At 36.8% G+C, this 12,083-nt stretch overlaps 2 protein-coding genes across 3 annotated transcripts; one reads left to right on the top strand and one right to left on the bottom strand.

Moving 5' to 3' along the window:
* lypd6 (LY6/PLAUR domain containing 6) lies at window positions 1-7,808 on the top strand. Of its 2 annotated transcripts, XM_023329158.1 has the most exons (5): window positions 1-471; window positions 4,825-4,979; window positions 5,664-5,762; window positions 5,879-6,009; window positions 6,571-7,808. In XM_023329158.1, exons 2-5 carry the CDS (start codon window positions 4,859-4,861, stop codon window positions 6,757-6,759), a joined length of 540 nt encoding a protein of 179 aa, XP_023184926.1. In that variant the 5' UTR covers window positions 1-471; window positions 4,825-4,858; the 3' UTR covers window positions 6,760-7,808. The 2 variants fall into 2 exon arrangements, with proteins under 2 accessions (XP_023184926.1, XP_023184927.1); XM_023329159.1 differs by lacking the exon at window positions 1-471 and having other exon boundaries at window positions 4,043-4,979.
* mmadhc (methylmalonic aciduria and homocystinuria, cblD type) lies at window positions 7,576-11,601 on the bottom strand. The gene is made up of 8 exons (XM_005810195.3): window positions 11,515-11,601; window positions 11,040-11,078; window positions 10,706-10,847; window positions 10,411-10,628; window positions 9,510-9,615; window positions 9,073-9,194; window positions 8,912-8,998; window positions 7,576-8,139 (listed from the first exon to the last, which is right to left on the bottom strand). Exons 2-8 carry the CDS (start codon window positions 11,049-11,051, stop codon window positions 7,921-7,923), a joined length of 906 nt encoding a protein of 301 aa, XP_005810252.1. The 5' UTR covers window positions 11,052-11,078; window positions 11,515-11,601; the 3' UTR covers window positions 7,576-7,920.
* Between the last annotated feature and the right edge of the window lie 482 nt (window positions 11,602-12,083).

Below are 12,083 nucleotides of genomic sequence, written 5' to 3'. Positions count from 1 at the left end.
AGGAAAGGTGCAGATATTTACTTTAAAAAGTAAAATATTCCTAAAGACTAAGTGTTTGCACATTTTTATTTTTCTTGTAATTGTTTTCATATTGTATGGCTGCATAAAGACATTTTTTTTGTAAATATACCTTTCTCTCTTTAAAAACTACATCCATTTATTTGTCATTATGGGCCCCTATTACCATGCGCCCGCGGCCGCAGTTATCACTTTCCGTCTATACAAATATAATACAGCTGCACTAAGGACATAAAGAGGCGCGTTTCGCCTTATTTAGCTAAAAACGCAGCGAAAAAACAGACAAAGCAGCAGAATTAGCTCCCTTTGACAGGGGGGCGTTAACATCTTTTACGTCTCCGTGACGCCGCAGCCCTCCCAACCCAAAAAGCTCCAACATCCACACGCAGCGGCAGTTTCTATCCCCATCTCCGTCCCGTTGAATCTGCTGTAGGTTCAGAGGAACTGAAGCTGGTAAGTTTCGTCTCCAAATCTAGTTTGTTCCTGTTCCAAACCATCAGCCACTATAAAGTCGTGTTTTTACGATAAACTTTGCGTAAATCCAATCTGCGATGGTTTAGGACGCATTTACGTGCGATTTGAAACGGGCGCTGCTGCTTTGTGAACATTGAATGGGGTGCGTTTATTTTAGATGCTCACAATCCGCATTCATTTAATTTCTTTTTTGTTTTGTTTTGATAAACTAATGGAGATGAGTTACGTTCAAACGTAAAGCGTAAAGTTAGTTAAAAAACGTAAGAAGGGGGCGGGTGGACGACTTCTGCTGCCAATTTTCAACTTTTGCCCGCAAATTAGTAACAGTGGATTTATATAAAGTCGTCTTGAATTTAAACTTGCTAAATTGTTCACATCCTCTTCTGTGTTACAGACTTCCACAATGTGTTCCTGAGATTTTAGGTGATAAAACTTGATAAAATGGATTACAAATAATCACTCTTGTACAAGTAAACAAAGCCTTTTCATCATAAACTCTCCATTCCCACAGTGATGCATGGTGGTGGCAGCATCACGGTGTGGGGATGCGTTTCTTTTTTGAAATGGAAACCTTTCATAAACAGACATTGAGACCCAGACATTCCCAGCGTGCGTTCGAGCCAGGCTCTTCCAGAAGCTTTTGTTCTCGTCCTCATAACCCTTCAGCTGAGGTTACCTTACCGTTTACTGATCCAGCTTCCAACAGGATATGATTCATCCCCTGGATTGCTGTTACTATTTTATTAAGATGTGAAACATTTTATGAGGCACAGAGCCTCCTGAGGATCCCATAAAAAGTGCTACAGTCGAGAAATGACTCAGCTATGCCCACACAAAGCAGCCTAGGAAACAAATCTCATTTCTGTGTGTTTTTTGCACAAGCATTAGCTCGACGCGCTAACCCTTTTCCTTCTCGATGCTGAGCTGAGATCAAAAAGCAAACAAAAGCAGCAGTATGGGTGGAGTGTTAAGCTCGTGCCATGTGTGTCTGGTCTGCAGAGCAAAGCCGCCGAGCATCAAAGCCAGACCCGGTGGTCGAGGTTTTGATGGCGTTTACTTCTGACACAAATCACCGACCCTTCATCTAACGAATTTGTTCATTCACACTTGACACGCGGGTCGGTGTCAGCTACAGCGATGGAGCGTGTTGATTGGCTGTACTGGGTCAGTGAAGCAGGAAGATGTGCATTTGGGTCTCAATCCTTTAAATAAATACACACAAAATTATTATTTATTGTTAAAAAGCTAAAGGAAGAATGGAAATCTGCACCGATTCGTCCTCCTGTGGAATGTTGCAAATAAAAATCACATAAAAACAAAAATGGGTTTCTTGATGGAGGTTACAATTTTGAATACAATGTAAAATTAAGGAATTACAATTATTTTAACCAACATTTATCTACATCTGATCAAGGAATCTTTTTTGCATCCACTTCTAGATTATTTACATGATTTTACAAACAACATCTTCTGCTCCAAAAATTAATCTCATTTTCAACACATTCCTCTAAACATTTGATTATCTTATAAAATAAACTTCCACTTTAAACCCTTAAAATTCCTCCAGATTTGTCATATTTTAACTAAAAATTGCACGTTTTCCAACTTTTTATTCTCCATTATCAGTACTTTGCTGCAGTTACGGCCTTTTTCACATTTAGAGACTTACCTGTTTCCCCAAATTTAAATTAGACTGGATGGAGATCACCTCAGATCAACAATTTCTTATTGGATTTAAGTATGGACTTTGACTAGACCATTCTAACATCTCAAATCTTTTGTAGCGTCTAACAGGATTTGTATAAAATCCCTTTGAAGCAGAACTTTGTGTTTGTTAACGTGAGAAAGCGTGAAAACGTTCTGGATGGATATTTTTGTAAGACACAGATTGTCCGTTAAAATCAGTGTCATTTTAATAATTATATTTTAGTACAAAAGCTGTTAAGTCCTTATAAAAAACATTGCAACATTCATGTTTGAAGATAAATGCAGCAAATCACATTATATTTTGACTAGAAAGCAACAGCTTGGTCTTACTAACTCTGCATTTACACACATCTTTATTCCCTGCTGTAAAGATTCATCAGTTCACTCAGCAGCTGATTCTTGATCGATATAAAACCTCCTTCCCTTCATTACTATTATTGATCTTCTGCTCTGTTCGCTCCAACTTAAACCAGATTTCTGGCACCGACCACGGCGCAGGAGACCTCAAATAGGACTTTCAAATAATTATTTAATTAATCCTGGTTTCCAGAGCTGAACTGTAAAAGTATAAAGGTCAAGCTACTCTGTAGCCTAGCATGCTTTTGGTTTCTTACATGTGGAAAAGCAGGAGTGACAGCTGGAGGATGTAATAGTAAAAAAGCAAAATATTATTAAAATAAAGCAGTTTAACTGTAGGCTGTCTCCAGTCCTGACAGCAAACATTATGGTGGGTCTGGTAGCTTTATCGTGTCAGCATTAGCATTATATTAGCATTAGCTTATAAAAAACAATTCTGAGCTAAACTAAGAAACAAATTTTCTACAATATTCTACAAAAATCCAAGAACAAGAGTAAAAAAAATATTTCTGAAGTTACTGAGCTGCCAGCTTTTGAACTGGTACTTTTCTAAAATCCCATTAGAGCTAGCCAGCTAGCATGCTAATATTAGCTTGTACGTTGACATGAAGTGACAATCCACTTTCATTAGATAGATCTTCACTTCTCTCCTCTTCTATTCATTCTTTTTATCATATTCTTGTATTTAAAATGTAGAATTTTGTTTGCTGAATATTTACATTTTATTGTGAAAAGTTTGTGTAAACATCCTGTAGCAGATGTCAAGAAAGCTTTTCTTTAAACCGACTAATGTAATTATTATGCAAGAAATATTATCCTTATTGCATAATTTGTTTATTTGGCTTTAAAATGAGCACATCTGTGGTTAAAGTGGATCAGATATGAATAAACGTGTGCAGGATAGAACAGTATTCAGCTAAAGCTGGATCAGTCTTACTGGAGCATGTTTAATGCAAAGAAAACAAGCATTTATAACCTCCCAGCCTGGCACAGAGCCTGGGGATAAAGAAGTCAGAGGCATCTGAGCTCAGAGCTGATCTTGCACAAATCTGCTAATCTGAGTAAAAGGGGGTAAAACCAGGTCAGCTGGTGTTTAATTCAGTGACTGACGTCTCAGAGGATCCTTGGAGAGCCGATCTGGCTAAAACTAAAAGAAATTACTAATTCTTTTAAATGTTACTGTGAAAAAAATAAAAAATGAACATATTTATCTGGTAGTTTTTTCCAAGGTTTCCCCCAGAAAACTTGCTAAGCCCGGTGGATGGGTGCTAAGGCAGTCATTCATCCAGCAGCCCGTTGTGTTTATGAGTTAAAAAAATGTTTAAAGTTGACAGGAAATTTGAAAATATCACTTGATAATTATGTGTTATTAAAAGATTAATACTTGAACACCAACCATAAAGTCTTAAAATTGCAAACATAAAAAAAAAGACTTAACCAAATGAGCATTGCTTAGCCTGGTGGGGCACAAGTAAAGCCTGGTGGCCCGCCAGGCTTATAAAACAGCAGAGGAAACCCTGTCAGTTCATGGTGGAAACAAGTAGAGGATTTCCTGCTATAGAAAGTGTCTGGATCTTATTATTCTATCCTTTTTTCTCTTTGGAGAAGAGTTTTTAAATTTGATAAAGTTGTACTTAATTTAAATCTCAGCAGTTGTTTGAAACGAGAATAATTTCTGCAACTAAATTTAGTGTTTTTTCTATATTTCTTTTCACTTACATCTGTGTAACAAAGTCAAAATAGCAGATGTTAAAACGAGCATTAATATCACCACAGTAATGATAAATTGTTATTTTATTATAGCAGCAGAAGGAATAACTGTTTTTAAATTTCAATTAAGGTATTTCATATTTTACATTTGTGAATTTTTCCTTTTAAAACCTCCCACTGAATTATAAAAACATACTACTAACACAAGAGGTTAAATTATTCAAATTAAGAAATGTTTTAATGATCCCAGAGGTAAATTAATTAATATGGTGTTTTAATGAGGCATATTAATTATGATGAACATTTTTCTGTCATTTATTAACTATCAAACATGCCCAGTTTTGCAATATATCTCTAACTTCCCTTTACTAGCCTCACAAAGCCTCTTGTTTTGGATCAGATGTTATTAAATGTAGCTTTTTATGAAAATCTCAAGCAAATATTTAAAGGTTTTGTCACAATATGGGTGGAAACCCCATCAGTTAGCAACCGAGGCTAACAAAATCAAGGCATTGAACTCGTGTGGCTGCTGCTTAGTGACACGTTTCTCTGTTTTAGCGTTTGATAAGGCGCGTAGCGTTGATGCAGACCCATGATGGACGTCTGGCCAGCTGTGGCCTGGATCCTGATGCTGATGTCAGTTTCTGAGTGGACGGAAACCGCAGAGTCACGGGATTTCACCATGAAGGACATAATTCAGCTGCATCCTTCAAGTACGGCCGCGGCGTTGAATCCTGCTGATCGGCTGCAGTTACATTACTTATTCACGCTTCCTATTTATTCAGAGACTCTTAACACAATAACTTTATTTTGCTTAGGTCGATTTTTAGCTCACGCAGTAAATGTTACAGTTCAGTTGGTGCAACGTTGTTTTGTTATCTTGAAAAACATTTTTTTTAGCTTGCTAGCATTTTTTGCAACCGTAAAAATCTGTTAATTAGTTGCAAGAAATCTATTTTTTAAAGTTTTAAATAGTTTTAAAGCTACACATGTTTCAATCCCACATTATCACTAAGTTCACGACTGATTTTAGCTAATTTTTCAGTATGAAAATGGTTGTGTACAGTCTGCATAATCATGTTTAAATTAGCAGCAGGAATGTTGCAGGAACTTCAGACGAAATGTAACTTCTTCAATTACAAAAATTCCTCTTCATGTTTTGTAACAAAACTACAGTTTAAGTGTTGCTTTCATTTCTTTTCAGCTAATTTTACCACAATACCCCTAAATAAAATCCACCGTACCAACCATCCTCAGTCACTCTGCGCTATTTGCTGTTGCTTCAGGGCTTTAAATATTTAGATTATAGTATTGAAGTAGTTTTTAATATGAATGCAAGTTTAAAATACAGCATTTTCTTCCTCATAAAATAGATTTTGTCTGCCTGTCCTCTGCAGCCACACCTCATCCAGGTGGTTTCAAATGTTTCACATGTCAGGACGCTGCAGATAACTACAACTGCAACCGCTGGGCTCCAGATGTTTACTGTCCAAAGGGTAAATCAGCTTCTTCTTTTAATATTCCTAGAATAATCCAACAGGAAGTTAACCTGAGGCTGACCAGCTAAACTTATTACTGCCCACTGATAATAATCAGAAGAGTTTTCTTCCAGATACGAGTTACTGCTACACGCTCCACATGATGGATAACCATGGCGACAGCGTTTCTGTGACAAAGCGCTGCGCGACCTTGGAGCACTGCCGCTTCGCCGGCTGCGTCAACATCACCCACAACGGCTTCCAGGTGAAATACAAATGTACTCAAGTAAACGTAGCACTACATCAATATGATTTCACTAAAGTAAAAAGTAGCTGTTGAAGACATTGCCCGAGAGTAAAAAAATATTTGGTAAAAAGTTCAATCATGTCCCGAGTAACTGATCAAATTATCATTTAATATTTAAAAATTACATCATCAGACGGATCAAAATATAAAGTTAAGTGGAAATTTGCAATTTTAAAAATGAAAATGACAAAAAATAGATAGAATCAGGCAGGAGAAATTCTTTCAGACCAGTTTCTTTCAATAAAAAAACATTAAACACTGCAGGTGTGTGTCGGTGTCTGGTGAATTTTTAGCTAAAACATGTTTGTTTTTCATTCAGTGGGCAGAAAATCCAGAAATTTCACTCAAGTAAGAGAAGAAATACTTTATAATAAATTACTCAAAGTACAGCGTAGTAAAAATACTCCTAAAAGTAATTTTTTTCAAAATAAGTTACTAAAGTAACTCCAACTAGTTACTGTCCAACTCTGACCAGTTACAGCTTTGTGGATGATCCAACTCTGCCCTCACCTGCTGCAGGTGTGCACGTCCTGTTGCCACGGAAACATCTGCAACGTGCTGGTGCCGAGGAACGACAGCGGCGCCGTGTTCTCCTCAGCCGGGCCTCTGGTGGGCGCGGGCAGCACGCCGCGTCCCGCTGCACTACGTTACATCACCCTCATCACTGCCAGCAGCTGCTGGACACATTTAAGGAGTCAAATCATTTAACACACAAAATATTCTTTAAACTAGGAATTCATCAAGCCTACAGATGACTATGTTTAACAGTTATTTATGTTGAATATTTAAAAATGCATCACTTTATTATTTTCTATGCAGGTTTTTTTTTTTATAAAATAAACTGTAAATGTGATTTGGATGATGTTTTACCCAGAGGAGAAGCTCTATGGGATTTTCTGATAAACACAAAATATTGTATAAATGTTACAATTTAAATTGGTACTTTGCTATTTTTTATTTATAAATTTGAGAAAAGTGTGGAATACATTTGCTTTCCAAACCTTTCAGGCAGAAGCGATAAAATTTTAATAGCTTGTGGTTGTAAGAGAACAAAATTTAATTTTAAAAAAATTATTGAAAGGGGTTTGAATTATTTTCCAAGGCAACATGTATTATCAGAAATCAAAACAGAGCTTGTGAGTAAAATCTTGAACCATTAAAGTCATTCAACTTTAATCTAATTCCAGAAGAACAATTTAGGAAAAGATCATCTTCTGTCCCATGCCTCGTTTTACCAAGATACAAATCATATTTATTGACCGATACAAGGCAGAACTAAGTGCTATTTTAGATTTGTGACTGAAAATATAAACATATTTAAGACGTTTTGATGCACTAAAATGACCGTGCAGGAAGAAAATAAGAACAGCTGTGGAAGCATTATTCTGGTACTCTTAAATGCTTATTTCATGTTTTAACTTTTATGCATTTTGGTTAAAATTTTGTCTAATTTTTCTGTGAATAAACTTATAAAACCAGCAGTGGATTAAATAGTTGCTTCCTGGAAATGAAGTGAGTCCAGCCTGAAAGGAAAACATTTTATTAGCAGTGCATTACGACCCGATGTCGTTCCAGCGAACGTGTTCATGTCGTTTTGAGGCTTGTTCTTGTTCCTCACCTGGGAATTTCATAAATACAAATATTCTCTAAAAATATCAACACTTTCTACAGATTGAACCTATTGCAAAGTTGGCGTTTGGAGCGCGGGTCCTCCCTGGATGTAGTGAAGGGTGTGAAGTCGTTAACACTGACATGTCCTTACAGAGACCCAGAGTTTTATCACACATCTGAGCCAAAATCAAAACATCTCACACCACGATTAGAGGCATTCTTGTGCAAATCTCCTGGTGTTTAATATTAAAAATAAGCCTACTCTTCTTCATCAAATCCTTTCGATAGTCCTTGAAGTCTCGTTACAGCAGCGCTGTTAGCAGGTGCGTTGGTGAAAACGGTCCCCACGAACAAAGGCGTTCCTCTGAGGATGTGGCGAATGACGGTACAGGAGCCCGACACTTCGATGTGAAAGCCCAAATGTCTGAGCTGCTCCTCCGGCCGCAGAGCCGTCACAGCCGATGGAGACGCAAAGAACTGTGGGAGAACGGATTTAGAAGATCACAGGCAGTTCAGTTAGCTTCATTTTGGTAAGTTATCAACATATATACATCCACAGTTTCATGCCAAAAACTGAAACACATCTAGACTTTACCTGGCTCAAATCAGATTTATTCTCTCTAAACTAAAATAATTTCTGAATACCAGAAGGAAGACTTTCTTTCAACCCTTCATACATTTTACATGTACAATATCTTTGAATAAAGAGTTTATTAGTTGGTTCACAATATCACACTTTATTGATAAGCCTAATAGCTTTCTTTTGCAACTTTAATATATCAATGGTTGTTTTATTTGCATTTCTCAATATTTCAATAGTTTTTGCAACTTTATTTCTAATATATTCAATTGAAGGCTTCCAATTTAGTTTATTGACTAGAACAATTCCTACAAATTTAGTCTCAAACTAAATCAATTTCAACTCCGTTTATGCAAAACTTTACATTATTGTAGATCTAATTACCAGAAAATACCATGAACTCAGTTTTTCATTCATTTAATAACTTATAAACTTATCAAACCATGTTTTTAACTCAGGTGGCTCTTTTTTTTTACAGTTGGTATTATTTCATCCTTCAGATTCAAGCTTTAAAAAATGGTTGAAATAGTGAAAAAATTAATTTATGGATGAAAGGATGAACAAAACTCATGTTACTGAAACTGTTTTTAGAAACTGATACAATTAAAACCGAGCTTCAGCGCTTTTGTTTCGCCTAACATTTTATGTTATGTGTGCTTCAGTACTTACAGCTTCTCCTGTTGTCGGGTCAATAAAGTCGGCCCAGTATCCCGCCGTCCACAGAGCGAAACACATCTCCTTCGCCCCGCTCACAAACTGCAGTGACGACATATTCTCAGTCTTACAACCACTTCCTCATTTTTCCAAAACAAAGCTAAACAAAGACTCACTTTACGAAGCAGGTGGTCTCTGTCTGGTTCTGCTGCTCCGTCGTCCTGACGACCGGTCCTCTGGGTTACCGTCACGACCGTGATGGAGGTCGTTGGTGCCGAGGGGAACATTAGCTCCAGTTCTGAGACAGACAGATTAGTTACTGAAATTCAAAGGCAGCTGTAGGCCTGTCACAATAACAAACTTATTGCAATAAACAATTGTATTGTCATTTTAAGTCCATTTTTAACAAATATAATAATAACTAAGGCCAGTACAGCCCCTCAGACTTTAATTTCTGAAGAATATTTAACACATAGGAGCTGGAAAACATTTTAAATATCCAAAATAAATGATAAAACAAAAATTAAAAAGGATTATGAAGTCTCTGTAACCAAAAACTATCATGTAATTAATTGATTTATTGCTTGTTGTGACAGGCTTAACGTTCTCTTACCTTTCTTTAGCAGCTCAGGACAGGAGCTCACAGAGCAGTCAGTGTCTGTCTGGTTGAAGTACTGCTCAGCTTTGTGGACTCTTGTGGACAGAGGGCCCAAATTTCCCTGTAAAACAAATTGTACAAAAAAAATCAGAGCTGAATGTAAAGGCATTCATGTCTCTAAAGTGACAGGTAGTGGATTTTTATATTTTTTCACAAATAAAAGTATTAAAAGTGTGGCTTGCATCTTTATTCAGACCTCCTGAATCAATTCTTTGTAACATCACTTTTTCCTGCAATCAAATCTGCATTTGTAGACGTGAAAACTTTTAACTAAAGTTAAGTTTGTAGATGGAGGAAAAACAAAACTACAATTATTTTACATAATACTTATGCTAATTATCTCTGATATTCACTCTTCATATGAAGCAGTATATTTAACAGTTGTTGGCACACTTTTACTACTTAGCCAACTCTTCGTTTAGCGCGTTAACATTTTGCTAAGTTTGAAGACATTTAGTCATCTTAGTCTCCTCTAATTTAAATTTTCCAAATAAATTCTAAAGCGTTAATTTACTTAGCCATTTAATAAATTTCCAGTTGAATAAAGTTCAACATCTGTGTGTAAGTTATCAACTTTTTAATTTTTTGTGAACGCTCTTATTTTGAAGGGGGTGAAGACTAAAAAGAAGTTCCATTTCCTCTCCACGTTTCTTTTTTTCATAAGAAACTTTAGTGTCCAAATGGCAAGTACACAACAAACTAATGAACAAACCAGGAGTGTTAATTAAACAAATACATTAAAAAATTTAGGTTTGACTAAACCTAAATTTAGGTTTAGTTAGCATAACAAACTTTTTAGTCATAGCACACCCTGACTGTGTTATCAGAGAGGCACAATGATTACTAAACTACTCACATGAAACTCGTTGACGAACTGGGCCATGACAAACTGGTGTCTCTCCGTGCTGTTTGGAGTCGTGAGAACGTCAGGCACCGTCTTGTGAACCGGAGCCTTCTTTTGGTTCCCCATGCCTTCCAGGTGGTTGTCAAACCCGACGTTACCCGGCAGCTGGAAGCGCTGGTCCTGAGGTCCAAATGGTCCCATGCTCTCATCAGGCCACACAGTCCTGGGGCCTGCGGTCACAGATAGAACTATTCATCTTAGAAACCAACTCCCAGACTCACATCCTATTTGACTCGCCATGTCTCACCTGAGTCTGTGGGTGACATGGTGATGTACGGCTCGTCAGAGTTGGCGGCTGAGAACGTCCTGCTTCTTCCAACCCTGAGAGAAGTCAAAGCATGTCGGCCGGCGGTCTGAGACAGGATCAACCTGCTTCGACCGCACAGCACCTGCAACAGAGCAACATCATGGAGCAAAATTAAAGACAAATCTGAAATATTTTCTCAAGTAATCACGCTGCTATGTCCATGAATTATTTCAAATATATTTCATCTTTTGTTGACCTATTGATATCACCCATAACTCTGTAATCCACAGTTAAGATGTTTAAAACATAATTAAGGTGAAAATAAGTTACTTACATTGCTTGACATTCTGGCTCGCCGCCTTCACCTTTCAACCTGTTATACAGTTAACAAAAAATACATAAACAACAAATTAGACATAAAACAGACCTTCAGATGTGATGAGATTGCCATCACCTTCAACGTGCTAACATGGCTAACTAGCAAACATAGCGAGGCATGATGCAATAAGAGTCTATTAGCCAAAAGACAGGTTAAAAGCAAACATAATGTCACTACTTACTATAAATTTTATCACGAACATATTTAAGATTGTTCTAATATTTAAAAGAAAATCAATCAGTCTCGAAAAACACAGCGAAGAGAAGTAGCTAAGACCTACTCGGCTAGCTGTTAGCTGCGGTTAGCCGACAGGTTGCTAATTTGTTCTCTCAGTTACCTGTTTTTATGCTCAAAACGTCAAAACAACGCCTCATTATAACATTTCCTAACGCTAGTTATGCAAACTAAACGCGTTTAAAGAAGTACATACTTGTTAGGTTTCCCTGTCAACTTGCCCGACTGCCTTCACCAAACAATGACGGAAGCTGCCGAGGGTCAAAACCAGCTTACGTTTGTGTAACCAAAACAATGGTCGTCAAAGAGCGCATGACGGGTTTCGTACGTCAACGTTGTCGCCATATTGAGAATGGCACACGATCACAACGCGAACGAATGTATAGATATTTTTCAAAAACAAGTTTCTTTTGGACAAAATGTACCAATTAACCAAAAAATTATTATTTAATTAATCTCTTCTGCAGAAAGAGAGACGTCAGATTTTTTTTCCCGGCTACACACTTAAATCTTCACAAATTATTTATACATTTTTGTAATCTTTACAAAGGTGCAAAGTACCTTTTAGTTTAAGTCTAAAAGTAAGCTATCTTCACATGCTAATAAAAAGGAAACATTTTTATTGGGGAAGACATAAGGTCAAATTTAATAAACTAATAAACAGCTCTATGTTATTTTCTTCTCTTGTCTAAAATATCTTGTCACCATCCAAAAAAGAACGAATGTAATAACAAAAATCAATCCTAAAAATAAAAATGCATGTTA

The sequence above is a fragment of the Xiphophorus maculatus genome, chromosome 24 (genome assembly GCF_002775205.1).
Source record: "Xiphophorus maculatus strain JP 163 A chromosome 24, X_maculatus-5.0-male, whole genome shotgun sequence".
Taxonomy (NCBI): domain Eukaryota; kingdom Metazoa; phylum Chordata; class Actinopteri; order Cyprinodontiformes; family Poeciliidae; genus Xiphophorus; species Xiphophorus maculatus.
This window is presented reverse-complemented; position numbering and strand designations above follow the sequence as displayed.